The following is a 20,506-nucleotide window of genomic DNA, read 5'->3' on the forward strand; positions in this document are numbered from 1 at the left end:
GAAAGGAAGAGAAAATTTGTCATGATAACAAGATGGCACTGAATTTACAGTCCATTTAGTCCAACAGTTTTTATCAACCAACAATGTACTAGAAAAAATGAAAAGCTTGCAAGATTCAGTAGCACGCTCTACAGAAACCCAAACTTACAGTTTTCTACACTGAGAAGATCAAGTAGCTAAAATGTGACTAGAGGACAGAAGACTGAACTTCTAAGAAACTCCATGGTTGGAGTATGAATAAAAAGTGTTCTGCCATCCTATTCCGCTATGGCTTCTTTGCTGCTTAATGCTTTTTCCATCCACATGTATATTTCCTATTAAACTTAATATTGAAGAACTTAAGAGATTCAAAACTTACATATCACTCGATGGACTGGGTTTAGGTGAAGGACTAGGTAAATTCCCTTCCATAATATCATTAAAACTATTGTTTCCTACATTCTTGGCCAGCTGTAATAAGAAAAAAAATGATATAAAGGAGTTTTTTTCCCAACCAACAGTAAGCTAAAACCTGGACTATTAATATGCATTTCCCACTCTGTTATCAAAACACATCAGGTTACAAAATTGAAGCATAATAATTACATTGAAATAGAAAATAATAAAATAATTTTCAAGCGTGAATCCTATCAGCCCAGAATTTGTTGTAAAACAGGCTTCACAACTGCAGCTTACTATCTACATTTCAATTTTAATTACCTCAGATACAAAAACAGAATTACAACCTAGCGACACGAACACCACAACAGTGCTTGTACACTAATCAGAAAGTTACTTCTGGAAAAGAGCTCAGACCTATTGGAAACTTATGCTTAGTATTTTTTTTCTCCAAATGAATAGTATGTTTGTGAGCAACTCACTATTTCAAAATGAGTACTAGTGTGAGCGTTAAATCTATCTAACCCAAACTGCCTACTCTTTCCATACCAAGTTTCTATAATAAGTCTTCTCATAGGTCAAGCACAGATTGTGATATAAACCTGTCGTAACTCATTTTTAATAGCTTTCCACACAATTCATTTCATAACATTAAAGGGATTCCTTCCACAAAATTAAAAGATTCATCCAACATTTTTCTGTCAAAATTAACAATTGAGAATGACTAATGCTAAGTTAGCTTATCACAAGATGTTTTAAGCTATCTTGATTTAGAGTCAAGACCAGCCAGTAAGAGGTAATATTCTAATGTCACTATTCACAAAAGATATTAATGTTCATTCTGTAAAGCCTTGGGAAATGAATAGAAGTGACAAATAGACAGATGTATCAACAGTATATAACAGTAGAAACCACCACATCAGATACTTAAAAATTTATGAATAAAATAGTCTGCAAAACTCATATTGAAAAGATAAACATTCAGGTGTTGAATTTAAAGGATTCTATTACAGGTCAACATCGAATCATTAAGGTTGGAGAAGACCACTAAGATCATCTAGTCCAATCATCAACCCATCGCCACCATGCCCACTAACCATATCCTTCGGTGTCACATCTCCACATTTCCTGAATGTCTCCAGGGATGATGACTCCGCCATCTCCATAGGCAGCCCATTCCAATACCTCACCACTCTTCCTGAGAAACAATTTTTCCTAATATCCAACCTAACACCCAACATGTAATTAAAAACAATGTTTAATATATGCATAACATAAGAAACTTACCAAGAGTTCAGACGTTCCTAATTTGTCTAATTCCAAAGACTGGATTCGAGAAATATGAACACCCATTTCTCTGTGTATTCCAGAACACTCTATGCAGGTTAAAATGCCCAAATTAGTTGATAGCCATGTTGGATCTGTGACATTGAAAAACAAAATATTTAAAGAAAGTTAGAGAAAGTTTTCTATGGTGGTAAGAAATCCAATGTAATCTGAAATAACTCTTTATTTAATATTTTAACAAATGGAAATAAACCAAGTGTATCTCACATTTTTCTCCAAACTGCAGTGCAAGTGCACACATTGCTACCAACAGAATTCAGTTTTTCAGATTTTTTAACAGCCACAATGACACTGAATTTAGTCTTCTAAATCCATACTGAATGATCACATTGAATGCATTTAAGGTTTGTTTCTTCTAGAAAGACAGGCTTTTATTTCCTGTTTTTAAAGTCAGCAGACTTCCTATATTCCACTGTTGACAACTTCTGAAGTTGTAATGTTTACTTCTCAAATAGTCTTTTCATTAAAAATTGACCATAACATACTCCAATACATAAAACAGTAATATCTTGTGGAAAATACAAGGAACTAAGGGGTTAGTTTGATTTTTTAAAAAAATGCACTGTCATGAAGGAGATCTGTATTTTCACGTTACAAATACTATATAAGGAACATGATCAGTCTTTGGAAGAAAATAAATGAATGTATACATATTTTGTATACATATCTTCATATAAATCTCTTCCTTATCTTAAATAGTAGGTGATAAAGTATTATGTCAAGACTTTAGAACTGCAAGCTGGGGTACATAAGCTTATAACTTCACTATTTATTAGGAGATGAATGAAAACTAATGCAAAGTTTCTGCAGCCTTACATAAATAAATTTACACAAAGTAATAGAACAAAACAATTCCAGGACTTGACTTAGTGATTTTGCAATTTTCTACTTTGTATTTTTATCTAGGAATTTCTTTCTTGGATCAGTTCTGCATCAGTAAGCATCTCCAGGATACATTCTATCTACTCAGTTCCCAGTGAACATCAACTTCTTGAGGTATCTCTTTAGATCTGAAAGCTGCAACAGCTATCAACTACCCTATCAATTCAGTAGTTCTATGACAAGTCGACTCTTCTCAAGCTCTAACATGTAACTGACCCGTACCTGTACTTCTGAAGATACAGTCTGATAGGATTCTAACTCTGGGTCTCACTTCTTTGCACAAGACTACTTATTCTATGAAGATTTTTGATACTGAAATTCCAGTAGTCTCATACCAAGACAAAACCTCAGAGTATGATCCGGGCCAGGTCAACTTTTCCACAGTCATTGTCTAAGCATTACTCACTTCTACTTAGTAGCATGCACAGGATCAGTGATGCCAAGCAACTTCCATTCAAGTGCAACAAGCATCTAGAGACAGTGCAACAAGAACAGTTCAAACTCCAGAGGGGCTTGAACTGCTGGAAGTAAGCACAGACAACACACAAAAATATTTTAGTGAATTAAACAGAACTAATGTATTAAAGTCAATATTTGTTCTTTTAAAAGCAGCTTGAAGACTGATCAATATATTGCTTAAAATTAGTTTGCACTCTACAAACACCTCTAAAGAAATCACTGTGCTCACAACAAGAAGTTGATGACATGAACAAATTGAGATACCTGGTGAGCCACAATCACAACAGACTTCATTTCCGGGTAATCTCTGTATGTCATCAATAATGGCTTTTGTCAGATCCTCTAAACTGTTTTCCCCTGTGCTCTGCTCTCCACGGAATGCCATATTTAATGCTTCTTCTTTGCTGTTAGTCAATACTGATATCCATCTAGCACAAGATAAAGACCTTAATGAAGATCTGCATTTGCAAATACAAGCTTATAGATAAACTGTAGAAAAGATGCCAGGAACAAAATATTAGTGGGAATATAGGGAAGAATCATCGTGAGGGAGACTGAGTAGGGAAAAGTGAGAGACAAAGGCAAAGAACTGAGAAAAAGTAACTAAGAATGAAAAAAAGACAGAAGAAAAGTCTTAATTATATTGTCCCTTTGGCAAACAAATTTAAAGTCAAAGCAATACAGTCCTCGGGTTCCTCAAATAAGCAGAAGCTGTGGAAGAGAAAATGCGCAATTAAGATGCTGTAAATATGTCTACCTTAGAAGTAGGTGTCTAAGATCTTCCTAAAACTACCTGTTAGTAGAGGAAATTATAACCACTATTTTCTCACACATGCACCTCTCCGTGCATAGGAGAGAGCAAGCACATTTCAGAAAATGTGTCTGACTGCCTTTCAGAATACAAGTGTCAGTGCTCTAACCGGAGCTGAGCATAGTGCCTGAATTAATGAGAATGGCCAAGGCAACAAATGGGGTGAGGAGTTCCAAAAGAGAAGATGACGGGAGAGTAGCAATACTGGTAATTAACAACATTTTAGAGTACTTGTCAACTGTAAGAAATCAGGATTCTTTACTGGTATTTCAGGCATTAGTTTTCCCACACCCAGCCACTCTGTCAGTTTTTGAGTACACAGTTATGTTTTAATTAATGAAAAAATAAAACCCTCTGGCTGCAACCTTAACAGTTGAAAAGGGGAAAATGATTATACAAAGGAGAAGCATGCTGCAGATGGAGTGTTACCTAATCTAGGAGAAGGGCAAATAAAAAAAAACCTCTCGATTATAATGATTTCAGATGTTTTTAGCACTACTGCAAATAAACGTTTTGCACAGAAATATTTTAGCAGGGTTCTCAGTTCATTTCCTGTTTCCAGTGTTACAGCAGTTTCCTGAAATGTGCTAAAAGGGCAACGGTCATCCAAACATACTGACGAAAGTTCAGACTGATGCTGGTAATCTCTTCTTGATAATAACAGATAAATGTTGAAGGATTACAGAGGAAAATTTATAAATGTATTCTTGCAATGCAGATTCAGAACATGAACTAGTACATGGGCAATGCATATAAAATACATAATTTACATATGCTTCTTAAAATGTTTGAGTTAAGAATCATTTGAGAAACTACCTAAAAGAAAATCCTTTAAAATTGGTGGAAAATCAATCTTAAAAATAAAAGAAACTGAAACACTGGGAAATAAAATTGCCTAATAGTTTATATGCTGAAAACAATGTATTTACATAAATTCCTCTTTCCAGTGGTATGATGCAATGTAAGAACCCACACTAGATGGCACTCTTCTGCCATTTTTCTGACTCAATCTCTTGTTACTAAAAGGGGAGGCAATGCCTTGCTTCCAATGACACACTAATGTTGTGTTAAAACACACAGCGTAAAATAATTATTAAATTCAGAGAAGCAACATTTATCCTGACTTTTGTTGGCAATTCTTTTCAAGGTTAAAATTTGTTAAAAAGGAAGAATTAGAATAAAACTAATTTGTGCAGGAACAAAAAAAATATGAGATGTAATTAAAATAAACATGACATGACTGAGCCAGCTGTTAGCGTGACACAGATTTCCATATTAAAAGCTTCTAAAAGTGTAAGAGCTACAAATTATTTTGGTTGCATTTCATCAGCTAGGAGGAAACTACTGCTGAAGACTACATCTACAGCGTTATCTGTGGGTCAGCTAAAGCATGAGGTACTTGGTCAGCTCTTCCTGGACACCACCAGCAGGTCCAGTGAACACAAGAATGGACGTATTCAAATAGCTAATGCTAACTATACAAGAAGTTCCCAGCTGGTGACTTCCTGGTATGCTGACCATTCAAAAAAAAACTTCAGTAAATGTGTCATTAACTCAATGTCAATAAAGAAAAGCTCCCTCACTACTGTTCTTCCTCTTATCTCTACCAGACACATTCCTTTTTACCACTCTTCCCCACTGCTCTCTTTTTCTTCCCCTTTAAATACATTTGCTTTCTTTTACAATACTACCAGCATCAAGACAGTAGTCAAAAAGCTTAATACTTCATAGTGTTCTTTCAAATAATTTTTCAGTTACTCAAGTCTCACGTAATTGCTTTGTCTTCAATCTAACACAATAAAATGTGTTGTCCAGTCTTCTAATGCACTTTTTCTGGACGTCAGCTATTCCCCCATGGTCCTTCAAGGCATTTTGTTTGTTGGACTCCCAACAAACTCGTGAGGCTAAACAAAAATGATGTGTCATGGCTAAACCCTGAATCCAGTGAAGGATGCAGAAGTACTCTTTAACTGTGGTTAGAAGAGGCTCACTCAGATTGCACTTATTTCCTCACCATTTGTAAGCTGGCAAGAGTATAACACACTCTTCTGAAAATCCCTACTGCAATACCATAGATAAACATGTAAACCTTAACATAGTAGCTTTCAAACTCTCAACCACAACCTTTTTTAATATGGAACAAGGAATAGACAGCATGAAGACCCTCCAACTCTATCTTCTCAAAGAAAAAATACTTAACGTATATGAAAACCGAAAACCCTCTGACAACTGTTTCTCACTGCTAGACTGAAGTTGGATGGTTCTGCATTGTGGCACAATTCCTAAATCTGGCTCTATTTAAATCAATCTTTTCCTACAGAAATGGATACACTCTTGACCTCCAATAAAAGGAGGTAGAAAAAGAATTAAGAAGTCTGCCCACAGTATATTTGGCCATATCCACAATCATCACAAAGTAGAAAGCATCTACTACTGTATGTGTTAAAAAAAGTATTTGGTTATTTTTAGAGATCTGTGTGTATGTTTCCTTTAACACACACAATTAAATACACACATTTCCCCCCACATCATAAACCCTGTGCTTTATCTACTGGAGAAACTAATAACTCACTGAGCATTATGACATACAGCTGAGCACTAATTGAAGATCAAAAGACAGCTGTTTGGGTAAGAATAAAGAAATGCACTAAACTAAGGGAAGTGTTAGAGGGGATGTAGTAACAGACCTGTAACAGAATGCAGGCATCAGTGATTTGTGTTTTAATTGTCTGCTGTTCTTATTTACGTACTTAGTAGCTCTTTGGAAGCAGCTCAAAACAATCACTAGGAAAAAATTACACAATGTCATTTAAACTAGAGGATAAAGAAATGCATTTTGCTCTGCTGTTCATTTAGATGTGAGGCTGGAAGGAAAGGGATTTGAGAAATCCACATTTATTCATCAATTGGCGCACAAGTAAAAAAACAACAGTGGAAACACTGAAATTAAGACAAAACGCAACAAGGTGGAGAAAAAAGATGAAACAGAACACTGCACTGTGCAACATTACAGCACCTTTTTGGTGGTGGCCTACTGTGCCAAAACACTGGCAAAATACCCCTAGCTTCCATTAGTTCATCAATATGTATCCCAACACTGGGATACAATTAATGTCTCTTCAGCTAAATGGGAATTTTAAAACACGTACTGCTTTAATGCTGCTGCAAGCAGTTTTTCCAGCCTCTGGATTTTGAAGTGATAAACCATACTCCAGTACAAAGCAGATGGGAACTATACTTGTAACGGGAAACAAAACCAGCCTGGAATTTCAAAACAGTTCTAAGACAGCCAGCTAGACTGGGTTTATTAACCTGTCAATAATAAGAATTACTTTACTAATGTGTAAAACACATCTTGCTAATGCATTGAGACAAAAAAAATGTCTTCCCCTTTTAAACCAACATAGGCATTTTGGCATTTATGGCAGACACACAAAAATCTCTGCCGTGCTGTTCAAGTACATTAGCGATGTGAAGTAACAGTATTTTGTTCTTTACTACGAAACTTACTGGAACAATTAAGTTTCTGAAAGAATGCAATAAGCATGACTGGGCAAGCCAATATTGCACTCCTAACTCATAGGACTTCTAGCAACTTCGCATTCAGCCAACATATTGCCATGGAAGCCTCTGGAGAAGGACCCAACTGCATGACAAAACTCTCCAGCCTTCTCACTTCATCTGTGCCTGCAGTGATGAGTTGACACTGTTGTTGTCTTCCAGTGCTATCTAACAACTTGAATATACTACAAATACTCCATGTAATTTCTAAACATGTAACAACTCAGCCTTCCATTAGAAGATGGACATGCAACAGAAAGTACAAGTCCTGAAAAACAAGGCAGCCTTGGAAGGTTCAGGCTTGCTGCACCTACTTACTACTATCTTTTTTCATAGTCCTGTCAGGTCACAAGTACTGAATAGTGATGTTCTCTACAACACAATTTGATGACTGAAAGCAGTATTCAAACAGAAAAAAAAACAATGGCAGGAGGTTCTCAGGACAATGTGTATCAGGGTGCACAACAGGAAGGAAGACTTTTACAGGAAATTATCTGTTTGGAAACATGCAGTAATGAAGCAAGTTACTGGATTCTGAAGTACTCAAACTCAAATACACTAAGCTGCTTATTTCTAGGCCCACAGTAGGAAAGATGCATTACTTCTAAATTTCTGTATGCTATATGGAGTTCTTTATCTATTTGTTATTTTTAATTTAGAGGAAAAGACAGGATCAGGAGGGAAGGCAGTAATTACAAAAGAGGTAGTAACTACAGAAATAAGGAAGATATAAGAATTTCAAAATATTTCATTTGTACCCTAACAACCTCATCTACTGTATTATGCCAAGCATCTGCACATGAAAAATGTACTGGAAAGGTACACAATCCGAATGGGTTTCCAACTGACTGTTTTTGTATTTTTAACACTACAGGGTTTTCAAAGCACCTTGTAGAACTGTAAATGTAAACACAAATACTTTACACTGACACATTCACAGCAACAAAAAAACAGTGGGCGCTACTTTGGCATAAAGTGAGAAAACTAAATTTCATTGCTATATATGATCTCATACGCACATCTCTACAGACAAAATAATCTTGAAAAAGAAGTAAGCATTCTTACGCTACGTATTCTTGTTCATCTTCTGCTTGAAAATGGTACGTCCTGTTATCTGTAAAAAATAAATACATCTTTTCATTTGGCACATGAAAATTGTTAATATCAACAAAGCTGTTACTAAGCCTATTCAACCACTCAAGTCTAAGAACAATTTCTCTTAGCCTGTGACATTAATACGTAAAACAACGAAAGATGAAATTGTGAAGATTGATTTACACTAAGTATATGCGGTTCTAGACTTAGAAATACTGAATAATAATAAGCACATGAATCAAACTGTCTCACAAACCCTTCTGAAGACAAATACCAAGTGTAAGCTGCAGAGAATGTTATTCCTATTGTATGTTTTTCTGGAAGTTTAAGTTAAGAATCTCTTCTGCTAGCTAAAGAATGTATCAGAATGGAGTGGCAGCCCTCATGTTCAAAGGTTTCAAAGACTGTTCTTGTAAATGCATAATGTTGGTACTGCTTGCTATTTAGTATTTTACTTGCAAAGACTGAAAACAGTAAGTTACTAATCTACTTCAAAAACGTTTCTAAATCCAAGACCAAAGGAGGGAGAGGATAAATCACTGAAGCTCTAACGCTGAGAAAATACGCGTCACTACCAATTTTAGACAAAACAATGAATATTTTGCAAGGAGGATAAGAGAACAAGAGAAGGTTGGTTCTCTTTCCTTCTTCTACCCCCTCACTTCCCACTCAACTATTTGAGTATTAAATAATACTCAATAAACAGAACAGACAACGAATTAGAGTCTAAATGCCTTCTCCATTTCCTAGTGAATATAGCTTATGCACATCACTCTAAACTGTTAAACATCTCTCTGAACTTAGGGAAACCAGTATTGCATTTCAAAGCTTATCACAAAGGAACAGTACTGATATCACACACAAAATAGAGGTTCTACATTCATTTGTCTCTGCATCCTGTCTTCAAAATTAGAGTCATGGTACCGCTCATGAGACACTGCATATATCTGGATATAGATGTGAATTCTAACTGCAGTCTTATTGTTCATGAAAGTGTCTTGTAATTACATGGCTTCAAAACAATTTCAGAAATCCCATACAATGCAAGACGGTACTAAAATTGCCACATACGTGATATTAGATCAAAAGACTTCTTATCTTCAGCATTTGGCTTCACCTGGCAGGTTAATAAATTCAGTTTAGCTGGTTGCCTGTTGGACTAAAAAGAAAATTTATTTTACTTTAAGAAGGTCTTGATTTAGGATTACTTTTCCATTCTGTGCAATGTGCATGTGTGATATTAGTTTAAACTTCAGACATGATTACGTGCACACCCTCAAAACACTGGAGACTAGCATGGCGTCGACCATGTCTGATGGAATGTCCAGATCTAAAACCAAGGTTAAGTCTCCAGAGCAACTCCTTCTGCCTACTTGAAAGGCCTTCAAGGAATAAAGCCTTAATTTAGAATATGCTAGTATTTAAGTTTTTTTATTATATCTCATAAACAAAGCTCATGTTAAGTATTTTTTTTTTTAATAGCCTTAAAAATTTTAAAGGGAAGTGAGAAGTTGGTGATTTGAAGTGTCAGAGCTTTGAGTAAATACAGCCACTAAAACGACCTAATTACAGCATAGATTTTAAGACACAATACACTAAATATGACTAAAATATTTTGGATGTATACTAATGCATGAAAATCTGTAGAGATACCGAATTAAATTTATCATAGCTGACAGATATAAACTAAACATGAGAGATGTCACTTATCTATAAATACTTCTGAACAGAGTTTTGAAGTTGTTCATGTTAGAAGCTGTAAACCAAGTATTAAGCAGTGCAAAAGCAATAAACCAAAAATATTAGAGAACTATTTTCCACATTGTCAAACGTTTTGCAGAACAAGCTCATCAACACAGTATTTCCAACACTCTAGGAGTAACAGCTCCTTGAAGGACTAAATACGTGATTGGATTCTCAAGTTTTCAAAATTTAGACTCAAACAGATTGTCACGATCTGAACCTTTCATAATTACAAACAAGAATATTACTTTCCATTTGGCACTGCTTTTAAACAGTTAAAAACAAGAAGAGGAAAACTATAACCAATTATGAGATTCAAAGAATTCTAAATCGGCAACAATTAAGCTTGAAAAACATACTTTTAAAAATGGTGATACTGAACCGTAACTAATCTCGTTTTTGAGAAAAAGAAGTTATCTTTAGGCCCTGACAGTCATCAGTGGCATTTGGGTAGAAGATAAAGTGCAATGAAATGGATCAATCTCCTGTAAAAATAGTAACGGGGGAATAAGTTTTTACTTTTAAATAAAAGCAAATCACACTACCTTAAAAGCAATGATATGTTTGTCATTTCCTTATCAATGGAAATTAAATCAATTAAAGGGGAATTACATAAAAAATTTCAAATGACTATTTTCAAATCACACCTATTAGTCGAGTGATCGATTTCTCTTTTTTAAATAAATGTGTGTGCATTAAAATATTCATGTACTTAGCATCCTACGTAGAAATAAAATACCTGTAATACAGACATCTACACATGAGCATTTTGACCAGTCTTCCTGTACAGATAACAGCTAGAATTGAGTTATGAGTGACAAGACATTTCATCCAATCTACCCAGCATCCTTTGACAATATTGGCTAACTTGCTGGTGGCTCAAAGAGTCTACAGCATCTTTCTGTGACGCAGACAGTGACATTATAGGAATAATAGTAACTGCTTAGTGTACTGCTTGGGGGAAAAAAAAAAAAACAGCCATCTGAATTGAAGCACTGCTCCTGCTAGTGGTCATTAACAAACAGAAATTGTAAGATCAGAGCAACAAGCATAGCAATATTTTCTTAAGTCAACCTCCAACTTCTGGTAACACACAGACCTTTAAGAGTTGGAAGAAGCAGCATCCTGTTTTGTAGGAGCAGATATTAACACCAACAGATTCACTGTGAGAACATTATTTATTATTTTAATGAAGAGGTATAAAAATAACTTACCGTTGCATGTGATATGGTTAGAATTCCATTTTTAACAGTGCACTTTCTTCTTTGCCATACTTTTCTTAACCTACAAAAGAATATCAATAACAAAAAAACTCAGTAGAGATTTATAAAGACAGTGGCATCCTTTTAAATTTGACATAGAAATTGGTAATAATGTTTTGATTTTTTTTGTATTTATTAGACTAATTTCATATCCATTTTCTGATAGCAAAAGTCTCAAGTATTTGTGGCACATGTATTAGGAGAATGTGCCTTAAAAGTCCACAGTACAAAGTAGTAAAAAATCAGTGCATTAACATAATAGAAGCCCTCACTGCATATTATGCACTTCAAGAACATACCCATCGCTCTTCTTTAAAAGATAACCTTTCTTCTCACTGCCATATTCCTTATTCCCCTGAAGCTGATGCATGCTATATCCTCCTTGCCTGCTCTGTGAATCCTAAAACAAAACCAAAACACCATTAATGTTTCCTAATGTGCGCAGTAAGTTTTCCTGATCATTACACATACTTTATTTCTTATCTCTACCAAAACCTCACATATTATTACAAACTAAAAAAGAGAGAACTCCTAATGCAAGTTTTACATCTATACAAGAGTTTGCTTTTACATCAACTGATATAAAGTTAACTGCATGTTCAAGACTGTTACTTCATAAGGAGTTATAAGTATACTGAGTGGCAACTACCTACCTAAACATAATACCTTTTTAAAATACAGAAGTTTAAACTGCATAATCTTATAAATGAAGAATAAAATGCTGATATCAAATTTCAAATAGAAAGCAACAGAACAAAGCATGCACACATACACAAATTTGCCCAAATAAAAACAAATGGCTATAATCGCTTTTTTATTCAATTAAAGATATATGCAATGTTTGCATAAGTTCTAGTGAATGAAGTCAACTGAAAAAGCTTTTGTCTGAATCAGTGAAACAAGCAGGTGAAATGGATAAACACATTATAAATGCATCAGAAAAACCCACAAAAGTTCATTAAAACATTGACTTACTCTCCTAGACTTCGATCATGAAAGGCAAAAGCAACAGAGAAAGAAAGCAAATAATTTAAAACAAGAATTATTATTTTATACAAAAATATACACCTTGAAGATAAATTTTATAGCCCTCATATCTAATAAAGTAATTATCCTTTCTAATGGCACTACTAGAAAGACGGAAAGAACTCTTTATGTAGATGGCTCCTCAAGTATCAAGCACGACAAAGTTCCATGCAACACTGCACATATGACATTGGCTACATGCAAGCAACTACAACAACCACAAGATCAAATCTTACTAAATGTCTTCCAGTCTTTATTATATTTGAAGCGTCTAAAATGATAGCTATATTGAATCATTCATGAAACTGAAACTAATTATGAATTTCTACTACAGAAGATCAGGCCAAAAATTGGTGTTAAATATTTGCAAAAGAAATATAATTAAGGATGTATTAATATTATTTTAAATGTAACTGTGAAACCATCCCCTCACAGAGCATCTGACAAAAATCCCGAAGGAGTAAAACAGACCACCACTGGCACCAACAGAATGGAAATTGAATTGCTTCCCTAGCAATATTCCTTAGTGCTTAAAATCCTACAATCAATATATATTGAAGATTGTACTCTCACGTTTTATACTGCAGCTTACAAATGTGTTAGGTTGCCTTTTGTAATTATGAGTTTAGAAAGAAGCGATTGAGTAGAACGGTAGTTGTGGTTGGAAGCAGCACGAAGAACACTGCATACAGTGCGATGCCATCAGTGTTTGCACCATCACAGTAAGCATCTAATTTGTTTTAAGCCAATTTTGAACTCCCCACTGAAATGACGGTTCTATTAATGATAGCATATGTAAGAGTATAATGAGATGTAATTCCTGTTCCAAAGAGCTTATCAAATGAAGATGTAGGGAAATAAAGAATCAAGAAGCAGGTATGAAACATGAATCTAAAAATTAGTTACATTAAAAGTAAAGCTGGCAGCTGCATTTGTAGAAACAGTCAAGATATAAGAATACCAATAGAAACCTGCATTAAAGGGTTGACTTCCTTTAAAACTTAAGTTTTTAACATGTCAGCATTTTTAGCATACAAGATAAATACTTCCCATAATTATATTATCACTTAGAATATTTTTACCCAAATTGAAATCATAATCATTTTACAAAATCAGATATTTCTTGTGCAAAATTATATAAACTTGATCCTAAAAATGCAGTATCAACAAGCAGTATCTAGCACGTAGTAGCAACACAAGATTTTCCACATAGTAGAGCCAGGGGTAATTATACTTCCTATTTGTGAAGCTACAGAAAGCACTAGTGCTTCTGCACAACTGCATATTCAAAGACAACTTAAGATATTCCCAAGAAGCAGGTGATTCCATACACTGCAGTAACAAATTCTCACTGATACAAGGACAGGCAAGCCAGCAAAATCTGTAAGGGCATTACAGATGTAAAGCTACATGAACACCTTGAATGCAAGCAAAAGTAAAAATGAGTGTTGCATTATGACTCTGGAAGAGCAGGGATCAAGGGTAACTCACTTAGGGTGTTAGTGTTTCTTCCTGACAAAGTATGGGTTTGAGTAACAGATTTTTCATACAAGTTTGAATTCAAAATGATCCTGAATACTTTACTAGATTTAACAGCCATGCACAAATCTCTCCTGAAATCCATGATGGAAAGTAAGTCTGAGCTGAGTAGGAAGTCTCATTTATCTAATGGCAACTCCAGAGAGGTTAACAGTGGCAGAATTTATAATCTGGTTGGGAATCACAAGTTCAGACTTCCTTATTACACAAAAAGGCAATACCACACAGAGCCAGAGCTTCAATTTCACAGATCCATAGTTTCTGCTTGAGTTGGAAGGGACCCTTAAAGGTCATCAAGTCCAACTCCCCTGCAACGATGAACAGCGACACCACAGCTAGATCACACTGCTCAGAGCCCCGTCCAGCTTGACCTTGAACGTCTCCAAGGATGGAGCATCCACCACTTCTATGAGCAACCTACTCCAGTGCTTCACTATTGTTACTGTAAAACACTTTTTCCCTATATCTAGTCTAAACCCCTCTCTTTTAGTTTGAAATCATTTCCCCTTGTTCTACCACCACAGACCTTGCTAAAGAGTCTGTCCCCTGCTTTCTTACAGCTCCCTTCAGATACTGAAAGGTCTCTATCATGTCACATTGCAGCCTTCTCTTCTCGAGGCTGAACAGCCCCAGCTCTCTCAGCCTGTTCTCATAGCAGAAATGTTCCATCCCTTGGATCATTTTTGTGCCCCTCCCCTGGATGCACTCTAACAGCTCCATGTCTCTCCTGTTCTGAGGACTCCACATCTGGACGCAGTACTCCAGGTGAGGCCTCACTAGTGCAGAGCAGAGGGTCAGGATCACCTCCCTCACCCTGCTGGCCATGTTGCTTTTGATGCAGTCCAGGATTTCATTGGCTTTCTGGGCGGTGAGGGAGCATTGCTGGCTCAAATCCAGCTTGCCACCTACCGGTACACATTACCACTTTATATTTTTTCCTGGACACTCAATCATTGTCAAGGACAGGATACTGGCCTACATTAAGTATTTATCTGATTCATAACAATTGTTAAAGTAAGCTAAAAAGTATGTAAAAATACGAAAATGCATACTTCTTTTAAGCACTGTCAGTTGAAATGTGGATCAAATTTTTAAATATTAGTTTTGGAATTTTCATGAAGTATGAATTATTTTCTGAATTCAGAATTCATAATTCACATTATCTCTAAAAATACCATGTCTAAATTATTTACCTCCTTCTGGTCAAGCTGCAGAGAAGATTTTATCAAATCACGAAGAGCAGTAAGTTGCTTCTTTTCTTCATCTTGCGTCTGCTTTATCTACAGAAAAAAATTATTACACTCCAGATCCAATTTTAAGTTTCTACACATTTTAATGTATCATTAAGTGTCCAGCTCAACTATTCTGCAGTATATCAGTTTATTTTCATGAATAGCTTCTTGCAATGTATCCACCTTCTATGCAAATATTACTTCAAAAGCAAGCTAGAAAGAATACACAACTCTGTAGACCCTGTTCTGTTAGACTTTAGTGGTTCGTTTTATCTAACTAAGTCAGTCACTGAAATATTAATTTAATAACTCCAATAAGTTTGACATATTACTTAAGGAATGAAAATACCATTTAACCTAGCCACCAACTAGAACAGCAAATGGAATTACTGTAATTCTGGTAATAGAATACAAAAGCACTTGGGTGACAAATGAAGTTTGATTCTACATTATTACATGCCTCCCATTAACACCACAAGCAAGTTAATTAACTCTGTGAAGCTATCAAGCAGTTTGTTACAAAAAAGTGCAAGCGGCAGCCAAAATTGGGGCTAGTAATATAATTGAACCTAAACTCTCCCCTTGTAAGCTACATTTATTTTAATGCACCATTAAATTAGTAGTAGATTGACAGATGCTTTTCCTTATAACTGTAACAAGAGAATACAAGACGTAAAATATAGAAAAGATGTGTTTCTTCACTTTAACTGCATGCAAAGTTTCAAAGAACACACTTCTAATTTAGAAAGATATTTATATTCTATATCTATATGAACAAAAAATCCATTTTCAGACAAAAATACTTATAAGCAAACTTACATTATATAAGTCAGCAGCCAACTTCTCAATATATTGTTTAAGTTTATCAGCTGTTTTCAAGCCATCTTGGAAGAAACTGCAATGAAAAATACCTGTGATTCATCAGGAATACAAATAATTCATAACAAAGTAGGTTGGCTTCGCTTCACTCCACCCTCCCCAAAGATAATAAAATGTATACAGCTCTTGCCATGTTCAGAGTAAAACAAACCTATCTGATTCAATTCAAACAGTTTTACAACCAGTCTAACTATCATCAGATGGTTAGAGTCCACATTCCTCCAACACTAATATACTTCACAATGTTGCATTTCAGTCCAGAAACATTTCATTTACCTTGCTTCACCATATAAAAATATATGGAGCTAAACAAGAATTTCGTATGTTAGTATATGAAGTGACAACACCCAGAATATATGCAAGTCTTGCCAGTTGGTAACAGTAAAAGTTTAACCACTGGCCTTGTAAAATGTTAGACATACTACACATCCAAATTAACCGCACTGCTGAAATCACTACTTAGAAGTTCACTACAAGGCATACATGCTATTGTAGTTAAACAGAAGTCTGACTTCTACCCTCAAGCACTTATTTTAAATTAGAAATATGAAGGAACTCAATACTCATCTCTGAAAATTTCATAGCGTGGGTTGGTTTAGAAGGGACCTTTAAGATCATCTAGTTCTGACCATCCTGCTATAGGTAGGGACACCTCCCTCTACACCAGGTCGCATTTTTTGCTTGCTTTGCATAGAAAACTACTAGGAACGGTTTTCAAAGTACAATGCCTTTCTGAAATGGAGATACTCCATTGTAACTTCAAGAAATAGCCAATTAGAGAGAATATAGTTTGGCTTATTTATTTATTTTAAATCACTGCTAGCCTACACATTTCGCTAGTTAAACTCTATTTCCTGTATTTAAAATATCTCAAGTAAAATTCCCATGTTTGCCTTGACAATTAATGACAAGGTCATAACTTACTGGTTTCACCTCAAGGAATTTCCAAGAAATTGCTGGCTTTCACAATGATTTTTAAATTTACATTTCTATTTAATAGAATAAACAAGAAACTACTTCTAAAATTATCTTCTAGATCTATGCCTCAGGAACTTAAATTAACTTTGTATGCAACATGCAGGGTTTTTCCTCAGCCTCTCTCTCCATTGCTCCCGTCCTCTCTCCCTAACACAACTTCTTTTCATACTCAGTACTGAAAGACTGTGCAACTTGATGTAGCTGTAGATGTCCAGGGGAGCTAGACTACGTGACCTTTAAAAGGTCTCTTACAACATAAACAGTTCTATGATTCTAATTCTAAGTCACCTGGTAGATCACAATTATAAATACTCCTGATGTCATCAGAACAAATTCAAAGCAATGAGGAAAACACTCTCATGTAAATTAAATACTACAAATTAAGCTTAAAAGTACCACACTTACTTGCATTGTGCATGATAATATTTAATAAGATTTTGCAGAAGGTCCACACCTTTTTTTGTCTTGATTTCATTAACCTTAATAAGATACTGCACAGACAGTGAAAAAACACACTGATTATCATACATTACAGTATTCAACTATTTTCAAATTATACAATATCATTTGCTTAATGAATTCATTATCACTGTGTTTAACTTGTGTTGACTCACAAACTACAAGTCTAACACAGTTAAGCAAAATATGAACTAGGTAGCAGTTCATATGGTCATTCCTAGAGAATTCAAAACCACCCAAAATGAAATTCAGGACAAGGTTTCATTTTTTACATCTCTATGAAAGCATCCCTCTTAAATGCTACCACAGTAAATCACTGAAATTCTACAAATACAAGTAAGATGCAATTTAAAGCAATTGCCACTAAAATGGAATAACTATTAGCACAAAAATCAGTTCTACAAAACTGATGTACCACCATCACTTGTCAGTTTATTAGGATTATTTTTTTTAAAAAAAAACTACCAGAAATATGGAAGATATTAAAAATGCTTCCTGAAAAATAAGAAATATCTCTATGGTGGATTTTCAGCCCACAAACCTTAGAGAAAGAATAAAACAAAACAGAAGACAAGTTTTACAGAGCTAAAAAAATTACCCCTGTGCTGCTGTACTATGTTACATTGAAATAATTTCTTGTCTTCTCCCCCCAAACAATACGGTAGATTTATCACTACTTAAGTAAGACCCACAAAGCACTTTATATGTCAAAGTTAAAAGATGAAACTTCTGCCTTACTTCACACATCTGCAGCTGAAATAGTCGCCTTTCCTTCTCCATTTCTTCTGCAATCTCAGCTCCTGTAATTTCAGTTCGTATCATCCCATGTTGTTTTGCATGTTCTCTTTTTTCCTTTTCAATTTTTGTACTGAAATGAGTTACAATAGATTTTAGAGAACTTCTTCTATCATGTGATCTAGTATTTTTTTTATTATTTTTTAAGAAAAAAGAAAAAGTATTAAAGAAGATGAGTACCCCTATGATATCAAATCCTCTTTTTCCCCCCCCCCTCCTAAAAAAAAGTGTCTGGTAGTAACAGTTATGAAGCTGCACTTCCTCCCTTCAAGTCTTTAACTCTTTCCTCTAGTTTATATGCTGTGTAGGGGGTAGGGGAATCTCTCCTTATTTTTTCAGCATTATATTCTCCATAGCTGTAATCTCTATATACTGCAGCATAGATTATATGCATAAGAACCTCCTGACTTGACAGGAAAATGGCAAAATATCTCAACCAAACAATTCCTGCTTTAGGAAACATGAAATATAAAAGTATTAAGAAGGCAGCATATGAAATTTACCACAAACACTAAATGCTGTGACTTCCAATCATGATATTTTAAGACAAAGTCAATACTGAAAGTAAGCATGAAACAGTGAAATACAAATAAGGAACTAAGATTTCATCCTGTGAATTCTTAAGCACAGAATGATAGTGTCACTTTCCTTACTTAAATTTCAGAGTAGTTTCTCTACTATTGCTCTGTATTTCTCAAAACCTAAACAATTTATTCTTCCTCTATAGCACCTTTCCAAGATACAAATCCTAATTAAGTTCAACAAGGCCAAGTGCAATGAGTTCCACTTGAGTCAAGGCAATCACAGATACGTGTACAGACTGGGAGAACTCACTGAAAGTAGCCCTGCAGAGAAGGACATGAGGGTCCCGGTGGACAAAGAGCTGGACATGAGCCAGCAGCATGCACTTGCAGAGTAGAAGGCCAATAATATCCTGGGCTGCATCAACAGAGAGGTGGGCAGCAGGGAGAGGGAGGACTGTCCCCTCCACTCCACCCTTGTGAGGCCCTATCTGGAGCACAGTGTCCAAGCGTGGGGCCCCTATCACAGGAAAGATGCGGAGCCATTGGAGCAAGTCCAGAGGGCCACAAAGATGATCAGAGGGCTGGAGCACCTCTCCTATGAAGTAATGTTGAAGGAATTGGGCTTGGTTAGTTTGGAGAAGGCTCCAGTAAGGCGTCATTATGGCCTTCCGGTACTTAAAGGAATTTATAACACGGGCAGATGGTGACAGGTCAAGAGTGAATGGTTTCTAACTAAAAGAGGGGAGATTTACATTAGATGCTGAAGGGAAAGTTTTCCCTCAGAGGGTGGTAAGGTGCTGTAACAGGTTGTCCAGAAAAGTGAATGCTTCCAGGGATGAGCCATTCAAGTCCAGGTTCCTGGGCAACCTGATCTAGTGCCTGACTTAGTGGTTGGCAACCCTATTCATGGCTCAAGGACTGGAAGTGGATGAGCTTTAAGATCCCGTCCAACCCAAGCCACTCTACAATTCTATGAACCTGAGAAAGCATTGTGTGTTTTAGACTGGCCCTCTGTGTAAGAGGAAAGAAAGAAAGAAAAAGATTTGTTTGCTTACTGATCTCTGAGCATTAAGCAATGAAAACTCCATATTCCTTTCATTGATACATTGAAAAAATTGCAAAAGAAAGGTTTGGGGTTTTTTCCCCTCCCAGTGAAGAAAGGCATAAAATTTGCATATACAACAAAACAATTCTCAGTTTAAGTCTGCCATATGTCACTCCTTGGTCTGAATAAGCCCAAGCAGAATTCACTCACATGAGAAAAAAAAGGAGTAACAAGACAACAGGCATCCTTCTGTAAACATTCCAAATTCACAACAGAATCTCACAGATTATTTTAAGTCTGAATATTATATTTGTCTTCTAAGTTCTGTTTATAGCATTTAGACTGGCAAAGGCACTCTTGATTTTACATAAAGCAATTTGAGAGGCAAAAAGAACTTGAAATCAGTTTTTTGTCTACAGAAAACTATCAAATATGCTTGCAGAATGTGCAGTAGGAACTAAATAACTAAACAGGAACTAAAAAATAATTCT

At 35.5% G+C, this 20,506-nt stretch overlaps 1 protein-coding gene across 4 annotated transcripts in view; it reads right to left on the reverse strand.

Annotated features, from left to right (window-relative positions):
* The window catches only part of ASAP1 (ArfGAP with SH3 domain, ankyrin repeat and PH domain 1), a 141,443-nt gene that overhangs the window by 36,880 nt on the left and 84,057 nt on the right, over positions 1-20,506 (reverse strand). For all 4 annotated transcript variants that reach the window (XM_021386536.1, XM_021386533.1, XM_021386534.1 and 1 more), the window contains 11 exons: positions 18,390-18,519; positions 17,598-17,683; positions 16,155-16,230; positions 15,297-15,383; positions 11,838-11,938; positions 11,491-11,560; positions 9,605-9,692; positions 8,504-8,552; positions 3,331-3,494; positions 1,666-1,799; positions 359-450 (listed from right to left, as the gene is read on the reverse strand). In XM_021386536.1, the coding sequence (XP_021242211.1) occupies positions 359-450; positions 1,666-1,799; positions 3,331-3,494; positions 8,504-8,552; positions 9,605-9,692; positions 11,491-11,560; positions 11,838-11,938; positions 15,297-15,383; positions 16,155-16,230; positions 17,598-17,683; positions 18,390-18,519 (1,077 nt within the window). The remainder of the gene's footprint in view (positions 1-358; positions 451-1,665; positions 1,800-3,330; positions 3,495-8,503; positions 8,553-9,604; positions 9,693-11,490; positions 11,561-11,837; positions 11,939-15,296; positions 15,384-16,154; positions 16,231-17,597; positions 17,684-18,389; positions 18,520-20,506) is intronic.

Source organism: Numida meleagris, chromosome 2 (assembly GCF_002078875.1).
Source record: "Numida meleagris isolate 19003 breed g44 Domestic line chromosome 2, NumMel1.0, whole genome shotgun sequence".
Taxonomy (NCBI): domain Eukaryota; kingdom Metazoa; phylum Chordata; class Aves; order Galliformes; family Numididae; genus Numida; species Numida meleagris.